General features: G+C 40.0%; 1 protein-coding gene across 4 annotated transcripts in view; it reads right to left on the bottom strand.

Annotated features, from left to right (window-relative positions):
- LOC134752265 (protein MTSS 1) overlaps window positions 1-19,980 on the bottom strand; it is a 192,531-nt gene that overhangs the window by 18,103 nt on the left and 154,448 nt on the right. For all 4 annotated transcript variants that reach the window (XM_063687915.1, XM_063687909.1, XM_063687900.1 and 1 more), the window contains 2 exons: window positions 15,332-15,445; window positions 2,221-2,345 (listed from right to left, as the gene is read on the bottom strand). In XM_063687915.1, coding sequence (XP_063543985.1) covers window positions 2,221-2,345; window positions 15,332-15,445 — 239 coding nt within the window. The remainder of the gene's footprint in view (window positions 1-2,220; window positions 2,346-15,331; window positions 15,446-19,980) is intronic.

Below are 19,980 nucleotides of genomic sequence, written 5' to 3' on the forward strand. Positions count from 1 at the left end.
TAAGAAGGGTGCACCACCTCCGAAAAAGTCGGGGAAAACTGTCAAAGGGTGTGTTGCTGTTGTACGACAATGCACCGGTTCACAAGAGCCATGTTGCGACTGCTGCTCTTGACATGTGCGGCTTCGAATTGCTGGTTCACCCACGCTACAGCCCGGATCTGGCCCCCAGCGATTATTATTTTGTTCCCAAATTTAAAAAAAGAACTACGAGGAAAAAATGTGACGCTGAAGGGATGAAGGAGGCTATTTTGGCTCATTTTGAGGGAGGGAAATAAAAAAATATTTTGGATGGTCTACAAAAATTAATTTAGTCGATCTGAAAAATGTATCAAACTCGAGGGTAAATATATTGAAAAAGAGAAATACTTCTATTGTTTTATTTAATTTGCAAATTCCGCGAATATTTGTATAATTTGTAAAGGACTGTCTCATTTCAAACATAGACAAAGAGAATCATACTATATTTGTCTTACACCAGTACTAGAACCCAAATAGGCCAAGCAATAAGAAGGTATAGAGGGAAATGCTAGGAACACAATTTTTAACTACGTAGCTTTGTTTGGACTATGTAGTTAGGAGATGAACATATCAAAAGTCCCCGGCCGTAACCCTGGTGCTGGGGGGAGAGGGGGGTTTGAAGGTTCCATTTTTCGGTTTTTCGATTATATCTCGGAAACTATGCGTCTGAGCGACTTGGCCACTTATACAAAATGAAAAGAGATTTAATTTGTTACAAGGTTTATTCAGTCAAGTTTTTCGATATCTTGTATAGTTTTTGAGATATCCGCTCTTGAAGGTTTATTTAGGGGTCTCATTTGTATCTTGATTATCTACATCAGTAAATCATCAGTGCTAGGCCGGGTTTGGTAACGTTTTCGTATAAATCGGGGGTGTTGAATTCATTTATGGTATCAACATTGACAGGTGTCAACAGAAAGTTTATATGTTTTTACTTCGGAAAGGTTTCCGAAGTAAAAACATAAACTTTAAACAAATAACTCTTTTTTTAACTCCTCTTCACGCTTAAACTGCTGAACCGATTTAGTTGAAATTTGGTAAATATGTGTTTTAAGTCCCGAGACAGGATATAATATAGTTTTTATCTCAAAAATCATACTTTAAAGGTGTGAAATTTGGTGTGAGGGGAATTCAGCTTCTTCGCCGAAGTTAAATTCCTGAGGTTAATACTGTTTAAATTTAGGTTTGAAGTCATGTTTGGTATCATTATCAACTAAATCAAACATGTAGACCATCCCAAATATTATTTAAATAGGTTCAGCGGTTATTGATTCCCCATATAAATTTTCACCCCACTTTTCACACCTTTAAAAGATGATTTTGGTTATAAAAACTATCCTATGTACTGTCCCGGGACTCAAACCATCTCTGTACCAAATTTCAACGAAATCGGTTCGGCGGTTTAAGCGTAAAGAGGAGTTTTATAAAAAGATATTTTTTTAAATTTTGTTTTTACTTAGGAATGGTGTCAATGTTGATACCATAAACGAATTCAGCACCCCCGATTTATACGAAAACGATCCCAAACCCGGCCTAGCAGCTTCACTGATGTAGATAGTCAAGATAAAAATGAGAGCCCTAAATAAACCTTCAAGAGCGGATATCTCAAAAACTATACAAGATATCGAAAAACTTTACTGAATAAAACTTGTAACATATTAAATCTTTTTTCATTTTGTATAAGTGGCCAAGTCGCTCAGACGCATAGTTTCCGAGATATAATCGAAAAACCGAAAAATGAAACCTTCAATCCCCCCTCCCCCCCAGCACCTGGGTTATGACCGGGGACTTTTGATATGTTCACCTCCTAACTAGTCCAAACAAAGCTACGAAGTCAAAAATTGTGTTCCAAGCATTTACCTCTATACCTTTTTTTGGGCATTTATTTCCTGGCCTAAAAAGAAAAGGATGAGTATAGTTTTTTTTGTTCTTATTTACTGACAATTTGGTTTGACCAACTATACCCCTCGTATTAACAGATCGATTCCATATCCGAGCTGGCGAGAAATTTGCTAGTGATTTGTATTCCTACTTTGTGATTCAATTTTGTACGTTTAGAAATTTGAAAGTTAGAACAAAATAATCTGAGTGTTAAGAAGTTCCCATGCCCAGGTGCTTTATTATGCAAATATGTTACGTCATCCTATTTGTGTTATTTACTTACAAATTCCGGCAAATTAGACGCTGAAAAACTATAGTTACCTGAGCTTGCGTGTTAATATGATCTCGCACTGCGACGGCTCGCGCCGTGTCCAGCTGGCGCCGCTGCTGCTGTATGGTGGCCGAGAGCTTGTCCAGGAAACCCGGCTGGATGGCGGGCTTCGATGCTGACCAAAACAATAGTACATTACTACAGAAGCTGGCAAGTAAGGGGTTGCCGGCCGAACGTAGTGGGGCCGGATAGTTATGAGGCCGACAACCCCTTTTCACGCCAAGGTATCTATAATGCTTTTCTCAAACATGCAACGAAATAAATAAATAAAAACTCCACGAAATAAATGTTTTAATTCTATTAAAGTAAACTATACACAAAATATCACTAACACGTATATATTTATCACACCTACATTATACACGTTTATTTTTATTACACGGACATTTTTATGTATCTTTGTTAAATTAACATGTTATTAATATTGTCTTCGGTTACCGCGATAGTTACTCATGAAATAAAACTATGAAAACGGATTATATCGCGTATATTGAATTGTATATTGAATTATTATCGCGTTTTTTTTTTTTTAACGCGTATATATATATCTTTACATGAAAATAATTGTAGTGTATAACTAGCCTTATGAACCGATTTTGCATGTACAACCAGCCTTAAAGTTTGTAGTCTATGATTGTTCATTATTTTAGTATGTGGGTATTTTTGCACTTTGTAATTTTTCCTCTGTCACCCGTTGACCACGAACGCTGTAAAGGGTTCGAAACGTCGGGATGTATTATAAATTCAATATACGCGATATAATCCGTTTTCATAGTTTTATTTCATGAGTAACTATCGCGGTAACCGAAGACAATATTATGTACACCAGTACGGACTGGAAGTTGCAACCAAAATCCGGCGACATGAAGACCTTGGGAATAAGCTTGCGCGCGCTCGTTGCGCTCTGTATTTCTTGAAGAGGTGTCGAGATGAAAATCTTATTCCTACATGCGTGAAGATAGCTCCGAAGAAGGACATTATCGGCAGTGAACGCATACTTCGCCGGGCGAGTGAGAGATTACTGTGCAAAACCATCCATAACAACCGTTACACGGCTTATAGACTTGAGCAACAGATTAAGGTAGGCACCGGTCAATTGCAGGGAGTGTTGACAAGCACCGATTTTAATGATGTTGCTGAACAAGGTAATAAACGTTACGCATTTATATTTGAACAATGCAAGAAACGACAAATTGCCAAGTTTGACAAGTTAAAATCGAAAACGAGACGCAGCGATAACGGAGGGCTTCAGAATAATAGCGCTAACGGAACGTCGCTGTCAGTGTCAAATCGGTCGGTTGTCAATCTATCTAGTAAACAATTGTCGACGTCCGAGTTTTTAGTATATTCTTGTCAGACCTTGGTTTTTCAAATACCATAAGATTCACAAGTCAGTTACCTCCTCTATTATTCGTCTTCGACTTGGCCACAATACTTCCCCTGCTTGGCTAGCTAAAATCCATATTCTAGATCATTCATTATGTGAATGCGGCCTGGAGGAAGGCACCCTTGATCACATCTTCTTCAACTGTCCAAATACTCATGCCAGTTTTTATGATTTTCTTCCTGACTATATTCAACGTCCTATTAACATAAACCATATTCTTACTTTGGTTAACACTACCTTTGTTTATGTCCTTGCTAAGTTTATGAAAGATTTTAATATCAAGCTTAAAAGCTTGATAAGCTTGACGGCTTTTAAAAGTTTTTACCTGTTTGTTTACCCAAACTTTCCTGTAATGTTCCTTTAAAAAAAAAAAAAAAAAAAAATGATCCTGGCAGTTGGCTCATTACTTTCTATAGTTTCTATTGGTTTTTCTGGTCGTCCATTTTTTCTATTTTTATTCCTATAGTAGTTTAGATTCTTCAACCAATCAAGCATCTACACGGACTGGATCAAATTCTGATACTGAAATTCTGCTCCCACAACCTTGATGCTGGCAAAATTGTCCCAATGGACAGATGCCATAAGAACCAAAAACTGAAAACTGAAAAAACTGAGTTTTCAGAATACTGAAAAAAAAATGAATTTCTAATAAGAAAAAGGTCTTAATTATGTTGTGACGCCGCGAAAGATCCCTTTTGAGGACATTATTGTCAGTGTAGAGGACTGTCTGGTGAAAAATCAGGTAAAGAAGGAAGATTTGGAGGCTATATGGCAGGATGTTTCGTCATTATTACGGAAAGCCAAGCCTCCGAAAAGGAATTTGCCTAGAGATGAATTGGCCGCGTTGAAAACGTTACGCGATGATCCAGACCTTACTATTCTTCGAGCGGATAAGGGAAATGCGACGGTTGTACTTAATACTTCAGATTATAACCAGAAAATTAGGGAATTATTAGCGGATACTACAACCTACAAACATGTAAAGACGGACCCGACTATGAAAGTATTGAAAACCACTAAAGAACTAATTAGTGATTACTCGGACAGCCTTGATCTGAATGTTGCAAGTTTAGTTCCTGACTGCCCCGTGCCTCCAAAGTTGTATGGGTTGCCAAAAATACACAAACCTAGTGCCCCGCTACGTCCCATAGTGAGCCAGATAGATGCTCCCACATATAAATTGGCTCAGCACCTCGCGGGAGCCCTCTCAGCATTACGTGGTAACACTAGCACGCATACAAAGGATTCTTACCATTTCATCGGTGAGATTAAAGACCTAACATTGACTGATGATGAGATCATGGTCAGTTTTGACGTTCAGTCGCTATTTACAAGACTGCATTGAAATTGTCAAGAAGAGGAATATGCTAAACTGTTGGAACATTGCCTTACATCTGGTTACTTGCTATGGAATGGTGAATTCTACCTTCAAGTCGACGGCGTGGCCATGGGGTCTCCGGTGTCTCCAGTAGTCGCTGACATCTTTATGGAGGACTTCGAGGAGAGGGCACTCTCATTGGCTCCTGTGCGACCGAAGATATTTAAAAGATACGTAGATGACACTTTTACTATACTTCCAAAAAGTAGTGTTTCAACTTTCTTGGATCACCTAAATTCCATCCATAGCAAAATAAAATTTACTATGGAGTTGGAAAAAGACTGTTCTCTCCCCTTCTTAGATGTATTGGTAAAAAGAAATCCTGATAACACCCTAGGTCGCACTGTGTATAGGAAACCTACTCATACTGATAGGTACTTAAATGGCAAATCGCATCACCATCCCAGTCAACTTGTTACAGTAGGCAAATCTTTGTTTCAGAGAGCCCAGAGGATATGTGATGACCAGCATCTGGCCGCGGAGCTCCAGCATGCCAGGCGCGCGCTCCAGGCAAACGAGCTCAGGATACCGCGGGTCAACCAGAGGTCCCACATTAAGATCCCCACAGTCGAGCGCAGGCCTGCCATTCTGCCTTTTGTCAGGGGGGTCACGGACAGGATCAGCCACATCTTGAAGCGTGCTTCTATAAAAACATATTTCAAGCCAATGAAGAAGATGTCACAATTCCTGAGGCCTGTAAAATGCAATACCCCTCTACAGATTGCAGGAGTGTACAGGCTGGACTGTGAGTGTGGCCTATCATATGTCGGGCAGACGAAACGGAGCATTTCCACTCGGGTGAAGGAACACATAGCTGATGTCAAGCACCGTCGACCTAGGTCTGCAGTCTGTGAGCATGTCATGGATAAAGCCAATCACTCAATCAAGTTTGATAAGCCTCTGGTTCTTGCCAAGGAGAAGCGTTACATACCCAGAATGCTGCGCGAGGCCATTGAGATTAAGAAATATCCAAACTTTAATAGGGAAGATGGCTTTTCTCTACCACCAGCTTGGGATCCTGTAGTCCATCTGATAAAGGAGCAAGCGAGACATAGACTGTGAGACCTTAGTGTTGGATGATGTTGGACATTCTTATGTTTTGAAAAGATGTATCCCGCCGAGTTTGTTGCCGGTCCCATATTGGGATACCCTCCTACAATTTAGGAGGGAATTAAATCTTCTCGGGTCCGTGGTGTAGGGTTGGAGCCGGCGTAGTTTTTTATCGCGTATATATATATCTTTACTTGAAAATAATTGTAGTGTATAACTAGCCTTATGAACCGATTTTGCATGTACAACCAGCCTTAAAGTTTGTAGTCTATGATTGTTCATTATTTTAGTATGTGGGTATTTTTGCACTTTGTAATTTTTCCTCAGTCACCCGTTGACCACGAACGCTGTAAAGGGTTCGAAACGTCGGGATGTATTATAAATTCAATATACGCGATATAATCCGTTTTCATAGTTTTATTTCATTAACATGTTATTCTTTGTTTGTTAAGTGTTAAATTAACCTTGTTCATATCATATTGCCAAACTTTTTACACTTGCAGCATCAACTGCACGAAGAAAGCTTATAGTGCGCTGCGCGTCCTCTACTATAACGTGTTCAGGATGCTGATGGGGCTGCCGTGGTACTGCAGTGCTTCGGGGATGTTCGCGGAGGCACACTAGGACGATTTCCATGCCATTATGCGCAAACGCGTCGCGTCCCTGATGCGCCGTGCGCGCGGCAGCACCAACGGGCTCCTGAGTGCGGTCGCAGGGGCACATGACAGCCCGATATTTGGCCACTGGGCGAAATCGCACGCGCCACGTGTAGATTTTAAAAAGTTTTTTTTTTAAATATGTTAAGTTTAAGTTAGTTTTAAAATTAATATTAATTTAATTTTATAATTTTAATTTTAATAATATGTAAAATTCTATGGATGTAATTAATCCGAAATAAAAGCTTTTTTAAATTTGAATTTTTTGATTTGTTCGCCTTATCCATCTGACTGTCGTTTTAGCCACAACTAAGTTTACATATTTTTTTTTAATGATAGTATGCTTCAGATAGGTACATCTATATCTTAGATAATAAATGCATGGAGTATAATTCCCACAGTGATGAAGATTTTATAGTTACTTTCAGTGCTTTAAATATACCACTAAAATCTGTTTCCGATAAACTGTGGGTACCTAGTTTTCTTAGTTTTTCATTTTATTAAATTGCCATTAGTAACCATACATTTTGCCTTTGAATTTAGCGGCAGCAAGTTATTTAAAGTTAATTCTGCTTCCAATCTCAATTTCGTAGGAGTACCTACAATTTTTTTTATAGGCGTATTGGCAGAATGTCATAACGGACCAAAAAGCAAATATTGCTTACTTATAGTTTTTTTTAATGGCTGAATGCCATGATGCTGTTCCACAAATATATGTGAAATGGAAATTAAAAACTTGCCACTTCCCGGCCTAGGCCTGCAACTTTGTATGAAATTTCATTAAACAACTGTACCGCTATTCGGAACCTAAATATATTTGAGAGTGGCAACACTGCTGTCGGTCGTTATCGTCCTTTTCTAACATATACGTCCCTCTCGCTCCCACTGCCACCACCACCGGCAGTTGCTATTCTATTATTTTTTAACAGTAATTATTCAATCATTGGCTTGCTGTTTTTCCAACGAAACGGTCGTGCAGCTAAACTGCGGTGATTATTGAATATTTTATATCCCAGTTTATAGACCGCGAGCCAGGCGCGCCATCGTCAGTCATCGCCTCCCGGGCGAAAACTTGTATAGCAGTTAACGGCAACGGCTATGTATGATGAACCCTCGTGAACGTCAGGTGCCGCTCTGTTGGTGGGTTGAGGAATGGCAGCCACCGAAACGCGTAACACGGTCTTTCCACCGCGATACAACAGGCTGACGATTGGTTCTATTAACAATAGCATCTAAACTATCATCTGACAAAGTATCAAACGGGAGGCGATGACGCCGATGACTGAATTTTTTTTTACATGTTCATGTGACCAGCTGACGGTCTTTCCACAGCGATACAATCGGCTGACGATTTTGTTTATTCACAATAGCATCTAAACTATCATCTGACAAAGTATCAAGCGGGAGGCGATGACCAAATTTTATTATAGACTATTTGCTGCATTTGTCAACCCACCAACGGAGCGGCAGCTGACGTTCACGAGGGTTCATCATACATAGCCGTTAACTACTATACGAGTTTTCGCCCGGGCGATTGGTCATGGAAATCTGTTCCTGGCCCGCGGTCTATTAGCTATCGTTCTGAAAAACAGTTTAAATACTTAACGGCTTTTGCAGTTCGAAATAATATTATATCATCCCTCCGGACCGCAGAAAAAGAGCACCGGCTAGATCTATAATGTATTTAGAGAAGTAAATAAGGGTAAATACTCGTAGAAACATACTATAATATGAAGTGTTGTTAGCGAACACTACTTTCTTAGTTTCTACGTTAATTTCTCGTTCATCAACTTTTAAGTTGGATTCATTATCCAATATAACGTTCATTAAGACACTGCATGCGTTCATGATAGGTCCTTGAAGCGTCCATCCAAATTTAGTCTTTATTGCCACGAGGTTATTGTTCAGTTCCACGAAACTCTCCGTGAGCAACATGCCTGCGTGGTCTGCGCCGATCAACAGCCCGATATCAGGTGCGGCGGCATCGCCGACGTCGCTCAGTGTGATATTATGTTTCTGTAACTTTAAACATCTCATGATCTACATTTAAACGAGAAACGTACCCAGAGCTTAGACTTGTCTCGCGCGTTCATTGTACATTGAAACTTCTTATCCAAGCTTGCTACAGTGAACTCATAGGTATGAAACAGTTCCTTTTTAGTTTTGATCCCGCCAAAAAGACAATTCGACACGATTTCTTTTCCAACAGGCTTCAAATTTAAACTTTTTTTTATATCGCGACGTAAATAAGTCTTCTGTGCGCCCGAATCAATAAAGCATCGTACCGGTATACATTTCTTATCGCTTATAATATTCGCTATAAACGTTTGCAACAGTGTATTTAGTACTAGCCTTATATTGAGTTACGTTATTATTTAAGTTTGACGTTCCGACATTTGAAGTTTTTTCATTTTCAGTTTGCCTTGACGTTTCAATGTCAGGGCACATCAATACAGAATGACGTTTGGAGCAGAAAAGGCATTTTGTGAAATTTTTGCATCTTTTCGAATTATGACCCGTTTTTAAACAAATAAAGCATGCTCCTTTTTTATTTAGCACATCCTTCCTAGCTTTATACGACTTGTTCTTGTAGCTTGTACTCTGTATCTTGTTAGCTTTGTAGCACTCGAAGCTGCTATGCGATGCCTTTTCACACCAAACGCAACAAATCTTCTTACCTGCGTCTTCCGTTGACACCAAGCATGCCGCGGTGGGTTGAGTAGAAACGCTATGCAAACTGTCACCCGATGCTATACCGCTGCGCGCGATCTGGATCCGCTCCTCCGACTCCAATTCGCGTTTCAGGAACTGCATAAGTCGGTTCAGATTATCGTCGCTCTTCTCCTCGAGTACATGTGACCTTTGCCATGCTCGTAAAACAGATTCGGGCAAGGCGGACTCAACTAAAGGGAAAAGTAAAGCAGCGTATTTATCTATAGTGACACCTAAGCTTTGTAGTATTTGTAATTGCGTATTTAATTGATCGTATAAGTGGCCTAATCTATAGGAAGTATTACCTTTTGCCTGTGCTAATACAATATTAAGCAGTTCACGCACATAAAGGTCGATCAACATTTCGTCACGTGCAAACGTGGACTTCAATTGCTCAAGAGCCTTCTTATAGTTAGCTCCAGATGGCGGAAAGCTCTCAACGATCTCTCGCGCTGGAGTATCTGGACAGTGCACTGGTATAGGTACTGAAACTTATCTCCGTCGTCTATTGATTCGTCGTCGTTGATTTTCTGAAATTGACACCAAAAACCAATCCAATTTTTCGTATTGCCGTCGAACTTCCGTAACTTAAATTTCGGTAGACGGAATCGTCTTGAATGACATGCAGAACTGCATGCTGACTTCTCACAACATGGTTGAGATTTGTCTGTATTATTCGACACATCGCTGCCGCTAGACTTGCGAGACCTCCTCTTGCGTTCGTTCTTCCGGGAAACGTTGTCGTACATGACTTTTATACGCTCCCAGTCGCTTTGATACTTATCGCTGGTCATGCAATCTTCATAAATTTCATCTTCAGTCATCTCGTCCGTTTTTAGCCATTGTTCTTTTATACGTTGGTCAACGTTGAACAAGGAATCGGTTCGAAGCTGGAGCTTGTTAAAGGCCGCGGTGATATTGTCGATATTGGTTGACTCTAAATGAGATTCTATTTCGTTTCTCGCGGTTGTAAAGAGCCTCCTGGCTATACTCCTTTCTTTTCGTAACACTTCCATTTTGAAACACGGTCGCCAGATGTAGGAAATTACCAGAAATATAGCCCTAATGAAAACACGGTCGCCAGATGTGGGAAATTACCAGAAATATAGCCCGAATGAAAACACGCACTAAACGTTTCGCCATTTATTTCAGAGTGACATTGATTGTAAAAATCATAAAAAATACAAATTTAAATATTTGACACATTTGATATGGAAGGGGCCTTTCAAGAGGGAAGTTCTGACTCGAAATTCCAAGCAGGGCGCCTACAAGAGTGCCTAGCAATGTGGGAGAAACTACAAGCACCCCACTATATTTTAAAAATATTAAAAGAAGGGTACCGCATACCACTCTCATCAAAAGCTCCACTAATTATGCCACAAAAAGAGCTAGTAACAGTGCCTTACTCTCAAGAAATGAAGGTCCAAATAAGAGCTCTGAAGTCGATGCATATCTTAGAAAAAGCTCAACTCTCGCCAAGTTTCCTTTCAAACCTATTCTTAAAGAAGGACGATGGCACATTCCGACCTCTAGTAAACCTGAGGGGTCTGAACAAGTTTATTTGCACAACCAAATTGAAATTGATAAACCAACAGAAAGTGTCGTCGTTCCTCCAACCCACCGACTGGTTAACAAAAATAGACCTATCGAACGCATACTTTCATTATACACCAATTGCTACAAGTCATCGGAGATGTTTGAGACTCACGTTCCAAAACACTACCCAATAAGGCCTGGCAACAGCACCAAAAATAATTGCAACTTTCACAAATTGGATAGCTCAGCTGATTCGCAACAAAAATATATGAATTATAGTCTACTTAGACGATTTTCTGCTTGCAAACCAAAACCGAAACAAAGTAAAGAGGCAAACAAAATTTGTAGTGAGCATCAACATCAACATCAAACATTTATTCAGCAAATAGGCCACAGGGGCACTTTTACATGACAATTATTACAAACAATAAAATTAATCCAAAATTACAAAAAACAATTGCATAAATATAAATGTTAAATTACACAAGACAAAAAAAACTAATAACAACTAAACAAATAACAGAAGTACTAAAATTGTTTAGAGATGTAAAAGTCTCTAGGTGTCAGAGATAAAATGTATATAATAATAAAAAAGATCATCAAATTATCCAGAGATGTAAAGGGTCTCCAAGACTTGAATTGTTATATAATTAATAAAAATACAAGATATTAAATCAGACAAACAGACAAGAACCGAATGAAGTGCCTCACGTTAATGCCACTCAAAAGTAAAGTTACATAGGTAAAATGAACCCCGTGTAAACTTAAACAGACCGGTCTCCACAAACAGCACCCGTTCACGAGTATGACGCGTATCTCAGCCATTGTCTCCCTCAACCTTCATTCGGGAAAGTGGCGACCCGATCAACGACGCCACCGTAAGCAAAGACTTTTAAGCGAGCATGACATGTTCAAGTTGCCGGGCTGTGTTAATATATAATAAAGTAAATTAATTCAATGAGATACAACATTTGTGCTTGCAACATTTGAGCCTATTGGAATCTTTGGGCTGGCAAGTGAATTACAAAAAGTCAGTGCTCGAACCACAACAACAAATAGAGTATCTGGGCATAGTTTGGGATCCTCTAAACAACAGGACTCATGTAGCTCGTGATATATACTACTTAATCCACCTGCATCACGTATAGGTACCTACTCGGCCGTCAGAAACGTGCGGCTGGATTTAGAAGTCTGTGATAAACGTCCCCTCAAAACCATGCCAGGTAGGCTCTTTATCAGGTCTTTCATTGATTTCTGCAGTGGTTCGTGGGTTCCGGAGATGGCGATGCGACACGTACACACGTAACAATAAATTATCCAATGGTGGGCAGACAGTCGTTCCGTATTAGCAAAATATTACAGATTTATCTTTCTAAGTATCCATATTAATTTTACTTTCTTTAGGTACCTAACAGTGAAATATGATTAATAAAATAATTCGTAAGAGCTATAAGTAATTGCGCAATTCACACTTCATATTGTCCAGTTTCGTATTTCAAACTGAAACACCAAATTTAAATCTTATAATGCCTCTCGTGTTGCAGGTGTCCCACTCTTCATGATATGACCGCACCATCCATATAAAACTTGACGGGCGAGACAAGAAATCCTTAAGCTATTTCCCTCACCTTGGCCGATACAAAGAACTTTTAATAAATTAATTCGAATAATAAATGGTTTCCTCGTGTTGGTGTGATGAAAAATTACGTGTTGCACTGTAACAAAGTTTGTTTAACCCTCATGCCTTGAGATCCCCGCAACTGTCAATATTCTAAATTTTAAACCATTCGCTTCTCTCGTAGTTCAATTTTGTATCCTTTCGTACGTTTGGGTATCAATACCATGAGGTATTTAACAACATCTTTGCCCCTTGTAATAAAAAATAATGATTGCTTCTTTTATTTAGCTCAGGAATGGCTTTGCAATGACAAAATGAGAAAGTGTCACCATAAACGACATTATATAATTATAGTTTGTCAAAGGACTGTCTCATTTCAAACATTAGATGACCAACTATACTATGATATTACGACTAGAGTTGCCAGGAATATTCGCAACTATTCGGTATTCGGCCTATTCGGCCACTTTGCCGAATATTCGGTATTCTATTTGCCTCTCTATCGCTCGTGCCCTGTCGAGCTTATAGGCCTTATGGCTATCCTCGCAAAACTACGAAAAAATATAAGAACAGTTTATATAATGAATTTATCATGAAATGAAATAAAACTATGAAAACGGATTATATCGCGTATATTGAATTTATAATACATCCCGACGTTTCGAACCCTTTACAGCGTTCGTGGTCAACGGGTGACTGAGGAAAAATTACAAAGTGCAAAAATACCCACACACTAAAAATAAAGAACAATCATAGACTATAAACTTTAGGGGCTGGTTGTACATGCAAAATCGCTTCATAAGGCTAGTTATACACTACAATTATTTTCAAGTAAAGATATATATATATATATATACGCGATAACGATACGCCGGCTCCAACCCTACACCACGGACCCGAGAAGATTTAATTCCCTCCTAAATTGTAGGAGGGTATCCCAACATGGGACCGGCAACAAACTCGGCGGCACACGCTTTGTACGGTAAGATATCGCTTGGGCTCCTCCCTTCCGACGTGTCGGAAGCCGGACCGATGTTGCTCGAAGTGTTTGCCAGACTATAGTTAACTTCCGAATTTGACGCTCTCTTTTCGGACCTATCATTCTAGTTTCCTGACTGGCTCTGTGATATGGCTCAATCTAGGAGGATATTACCAAACGGAGCCGCCACGTCTGTAATTTGCTGTACAAAAACGTCTGCCAATTTTTGCGGGGGAGGGGAACGTCAAATGTATACGTAACGTCAAAATAGCCATGTCAGGTAAACGTCAGTCCATACATTGTGTATGACCACTGGCCGACTATTTTCGACAGAGGGGAATGCCAATGGCTACTCCGTTTTGTTATATCCTCCTAGGGCTCAATATAGATTAGCAAAAAAGTTTACAGTAGGTACAGTCGCCATCGGATATATCGGAGCGACCGAGGTGCTAAAAGTATCTGAACATGCACTCTAGCGCCTTGACAATAAAGGCGTGTTCAGATATTTGTGAGCTCCTTGGCCGCCCCGATATATCTGCGATATATGGCGACTGTACCATCGGGATCCTTTATCCGTGGGTGTAATAAGCTCCTTAGAACGTAGTGGTTATATCCTCTTTGCTTAGAACTACTAATATCTGTGACCAAAGACATTTCAGTGCAGGTGACAGATTTGACGTGCGGTCTGCAGCCGCAGTTGCAATAATACACCAAATACGCAAAAATGGCCATGCTACGTGCGGTCGGTCTTGTCATTCATTTTACTATGGAAATTGACAATAACACCGACGTGTCGGAGCAGTAGTGCAGCTGCGGTCGGGAAAACGTTAAAATCACCATATTACGTGAAGTCGATATCGTCATTCATTTTACCAAAGATAGATATAACTCCGTAATAGATGGATACAGTCTAAGGAAAAAACGTGCCTCGAAAATCAAGAAAATTTGATTCTCGATCAGAGGGCGCTACTAGCTTTGGCCTACTGTCGTATAGATGGTGTTGACGGTGTCGTTTGTTATTTAACAATTTTAACGCATATCAGTGAAAGAATATGGGTCAAAATCATAAAAATAATGAAGGCAAATAGAAAAAAATATTTATCCATATTTAAATACTTCTTCTTCCTTCTTCCTCGTGTTTTCCCGGCATTTTGCCACGGCTCCTGGGAGCCTGGGGTCCGCTTGACAACTAATCCTAAGAATTGACGTAGGCACTAGTTTTTACGAAAGCGACTGCCATCTGACCTTCCAACCCAGAGGGGGAACTAGGCCTTGTTAGGATCAGTCCGGTTTCCTCACGATGTTTTCCTTCACCGAAAAGCGACTGGTAAATATCAAATGATATTTCGTACATAAGTTCCGAAAAACTCATTGGTACGAGCCGGGGTTTGAACCCGCGACCTCCAGATTGAAAGTCGCACGCTCTTACCGCTAGGCCACCAGCGCTGGTCAAATCCATATTTAAATACATTTAATCGTATTTTTAGAAATCTTCATTTTTAGTTTTAAAGTGTGTCGACAGATGGCAGTGAATTTACTGGGGTTACAAAATTTACTATGACAGTACCGCTCTAGTATAAGTTACTCTATGATTTTACTATGGAAATTGACAATAACACCGACGCGTTCAGGCCGCTGCAGTAGTGTCGGTGCAGTCGCGCAGCTGCGGTCAGAAATGGACTGTCACCTTAAGTCGTACGTTTGCCGACGTTTCTCTCAGTTACTCAAAAGTTAGCAAAAATATTTGTATTTTTTATTTGTTAGAGAGGAGAGCAGGCGGGTTACCTTTCCCTTTGGACGGCGAGTCGGCTGTGGTGATGGTGGAGATGGCGCGACGTGTCGTGCGCGGCGACAGCTGCGGCGCGAGCTTAGCGCTCAAGCTCGCGATCAAGCCGCTCTCTGAAATAAAATTTCAATTTTTAACGATAGGTCTACCTACCGTGTATTAGGTACTTTCTCGGTATTATGCCAGTTTGCTGCAATGGATTACCTATCGCAACGTCGAAAATTTTTTTGTCCGATGTATCATTTTTACACGACTGCCCAAAAAAGAGAGTGTTTACACGACTGCCCAAAAAGAGAGTGTAATGTTTTCAGCGTTCATGTTTGTATGTATATATGTATGTGAGTTTCTTTATTCCACCATAACTTCTAAATGCCTTAACCGATTTAGATGTGTGATATATCATTAGAATCCTTACGTCATCCCGGGTGACATAGGCTATGTGAAGTCATAATAAATTCAATATGGCGAACGTAATACACAATAATGCGCGACATTTGGAAAAAAAAATCTGGCAAACTTATCGAGTGGGTATCAAAATGAAGAGCTTTGAAAGACGATTCAAAATATATATGCAAGACATGCGTTTGATTCTTACTTTGGTAGAATAAGGATTTACTAAATATGTAAGTAAGTAAGTAAATATTCTTTATTGCACCAAAATTATACATTTTACATACATGTAAAACTACAGAGAAATATTTAAAGAAAAAGTAGAACCAGGTAACAACAGGCGGTCTTATCGCTAAAAAGCGATCTCTTCCAGACAACCTTTGGGTAGCAGGAAATGTAGAACTCGTACAAAAGTCAACAGGTAGTGCAAAGAGCTAAATATGGAGACTATTAAACACAAACACACATACTACAATTACTACTTATACATATAAGTATTAAAACAAAACCTAACACACAAATAAATATACAATACAATATATATATATATTATATATAATATACAAGCATATATACAATATATAAAATGGCAACTTAAGGCAGAGACAGAAAGTATAGTTTTAGCTGATTTTTGAATATGGGGAGAGATTTAGCTAATCTTAATTCTACTGGTAAAGCATTCCACAGCTGAACAGCCCGGAAGGTAAAAGAGCTATTATAAAATTTAGAAGTAGATGAGGGAGGAGCATGAATATGAGTCTGAGAACATCTGATAGAAGAGAGATACTTGAAACGCTCTTTGAGATAAGGTGGTGTAGCGGGGTTAAAGAGAATGCCATAGAGAAGGGCGAGAACATGAGAGTCACGGCGAAGACGAATAGGAAGCCACTTGAGCTGAGAACGGAACTGTGACACATGGTCAAATTTGCGCAGACCAAATATAAACCTTATACCGAGATTCTGGAGGCGCTCGAGCTTATTCAGCTGGTCCTCCGTAAGGTCCAGATAGCAAATGTCGGCATAATCTAATATGGGCAATAAGAGGGATTGAGCTAGCGCAATCTTAGTGGCGTAAGGCAAGAAATTACGGAGTCTGCGGAGCGATGCAGTTGCAGCAAACATTTTCCTGCTAACCTCATTCACCTGAGGTACCCAAGAGAGACTCTGGTCCATCATGACACCGAGATTCTTTACCTGGAGAGAGTAGGGAATCTGAATATATATAAATCAATCCGGGCAGTGAGCTTTGAGCTACCTATGACTATAACCTGAGTTTTAGTAGGGTTAACCTTGAGACCGTAACGTTTACTCCAATTTAAAATACTCTCCAAGTCAGTGTTCATGGCGCAGATGCTAAGAAAAATAAATCCTTCTATCTTATTTAGTGACGTCGCAAATAAAAGTACTGCTGATCAGAAAAATATATACAAAAAAAAAATGGTATACTGTAAATTTTGAAACTAAACAAACATTTTAAAATCGCGCTATTGAAATATTTGAAATCTTAAGTTCATGTGAACTTCGATTTAAGCGACGATATTTGTATTGCTTATGTACCTACTTGCCTACTGATTTAACCTGGTTGTAAAGGAAAAAAACAGGTTTTGTTTGAACACGTGCATTATTATTAACTTTAGTACTAAACGAATTTTCATGATTGTGAAAAGTGTTTAAGTCTTATAGTTTATACTATGTGTACGTTGATTTAACATGTATTGTAGAAAGCTCGCGACATAAAGTCGACTGTATGTATTAATCTAAGGGCTAAATAAGAGAAGGCCCGAAGCGTCAGAGAGAGGAGCGCCTTTAATAATTTGGTGTTCAGGCACAGAACGATAGTAGATACAAATGTCTAAATTCAAAGGCCGAAGTCTGAATTCCGCGTAGGGCCGAGAGCAAGGTGTAGTGCACAACAACAGTAAGTGTGTAAATGCGAAGGCCGAGCTCCATAGCACGTAGAGCCGAAGGCCGGATGCGTCCGACAAGTACCGTCAAGTGCTACGCACATAGCCGAAGGCCCAAAGAGTCCGAGAAAGACGCGCCTTTCTCTAGTATATTCAGACATAGAACAATATTACAAGTATCTAAATGCGAAGGCCGCAGGCCCGAAGCGTTCGAGTTCGAGAGTAGCGCGCTTTTAGTATTCAAACACAGAACAAATGCTACAAGTGTCTAAATGCGAGGGCCGTAGGCCGCGCTCCACCTAGGGCCGAAGGCCCGGTGTGTCCAACAGGTACGCGCTTCCTGCAATTTCCCTTAGTATCTTAATAACGAAGACGCGCTTAAAGACCGAGCTGCGGGGCTCGTGCAGCTCGGCCTTCGGCCTTTGCATAGTTATAATATTTGAAGATATTGCAGGAAGTGCGTATGCCCCGGCCCTGCGGCCCTACACGGAGCTCGGCTTTCGTCCTACGCATTTCGATACTTGTACAATGGTTTTGTGTTTCAGTACTACCCTCCCGCAGCTTGGCCTTGGGCTTTTCATAGAAGCGCGTCTCTCTAGGACGTTTTGGGCCTTCGGCACTACGGTGAGCTTCTGGCTTGTGAAAGTATTGATTATACGTCATAATTTCATAGAAATTTCCCATTTAAAATAATACAAGCACAGTCTGGACAATCAACATCGCTGCAGACTTATCTTTGTCTAGTTTGTCTAACTCTATTAACCTGCTATTTTGCCGAAGGCCATGCGTGGGACGTACCAAAGTCGCGTCACAGATAATTTAATGAAAATCTTTTAAAGTAAAAATTAAAATTATGATACTTACGAGTCTTTCCTGAGCCTCAAACATTCAAACTACTAATACCTCTTAAAAGAAAAACCAACAAATGTAAAGATAAAGATGTGAAATGTCCCAAACCGTGAATATATTGCCCACAGAAAAGATGGCCGTATTTCGATTCCGGAATGTCGAGCTAATTAAAAGGTCAAATTTAATATCCACATTTAAAATTGTCTGGAAATTTTTATAAATCATGGTTTTAGTTCGTTTTGTCACTAAAATGAATAAAATAAAATAAATTAATTAACAAATTTAAAATACGACTGCTGAATTTTAAGCAAACTGAAAAGCTAAAAATAATTTTGATGTTAGCTACATAACTTTATGAATTTAAATTGGAATATAAATGTACACTTACGGTCATTTACAATAAATACAAAGGTTTATGCACATTTATGACGTGACTGTACCTGTGTATTTTATATCAATTGCAGTCGGAGGACCTTGATGTAGTGCATTTTCCCATTCAAAAGGTCCCCCGACTGCAATCGATATAAAATACACAGGTACAGTCACGTCATAAATGTGCATAAACACACATGTGTATTGAGTGTAAATGACCGTAAGTGTACATTTATATTCTAATTTAAATTCATAAAGTTATGTAACTAACATCAAAATTATTTTTAGCCTTTCAGCTCGCTTAAAATTCAGCAGTCGTGTTTTTAATTTTTTAATTAATTTATTTTTTTTGGTTCATTTTTGCTTCAATCTACAACTACAGTGATTGAAGGATTTAACGAATGTGTTTGTGAGTATGTGTGTTTTTGAGGGTTTGTGTGTGTTCACTCACGTTCGTAATGGTGTTCTGGTGCTATGCGCCCTGGCCGCGATGTTGTGCCGCATCGGTAGCGTGCTAGCTGAGCGTGTCGTGTCACGCCATGTTGTTGTACCCCGCTATGATCTGGATCACATTTAACGAATGTATATGTGTGTGTGTCCTGGCAATATCAACTCACGTTCGGAATGGCGTCTGTCGGCGCTGTGCGCCCTGGCTGCGATGTTGCGCCGCATGGCGTGCTTAGCTGAGCGTGTCGTGTCACGCCATGTTGTTGTACCCCGCTATGATCTGGATCACATTCAACGAATGTGTATATGTGTGTGTCCTAGCAATATCAACTCACGTTCGGAATGGCGCTGTGCGCCCTGGCTGCGATGTTGCGCCGCATGGCGAGCGGGATGAGCGTGTCGTGTCGCGCCATGTTGTTGTACCCCGCTATGATCTGGATCACATTCAACGAATGTGTATGTGTGTGGTTGTGTGTGTGTGTGTGTGTGTGTGTGCGTGTGTGTGTGTGTGTGTGCGCGCGCGCGCGCGCGCGCGCGTGTGTGTGTGTGTGTGTGTCCTGACAATATCAACTCACGTTCAGAATGGTGTCTGTCGGCGGTCTGAGAGTATCGTGTCGCGCCATGTTGTTGTACCCCGCTATGATCAGGATCACATTCAACGAATGTGTGTGTGTGTGTGTGTGTGT

Source organism: Cydia strobilella, chromosome 2 (genome assembly GCF_947568885.1).
Source record: "Cydia strobilella chromosome 2, ilCydStro3.1, whole genome shotgun sequence".
Lineage (NCBI taxonomy): Eukaryota > Metazoa > Arthropoda > Insecta > Lepidoptera > Tortricidae > Cydia > Cydia strobilella.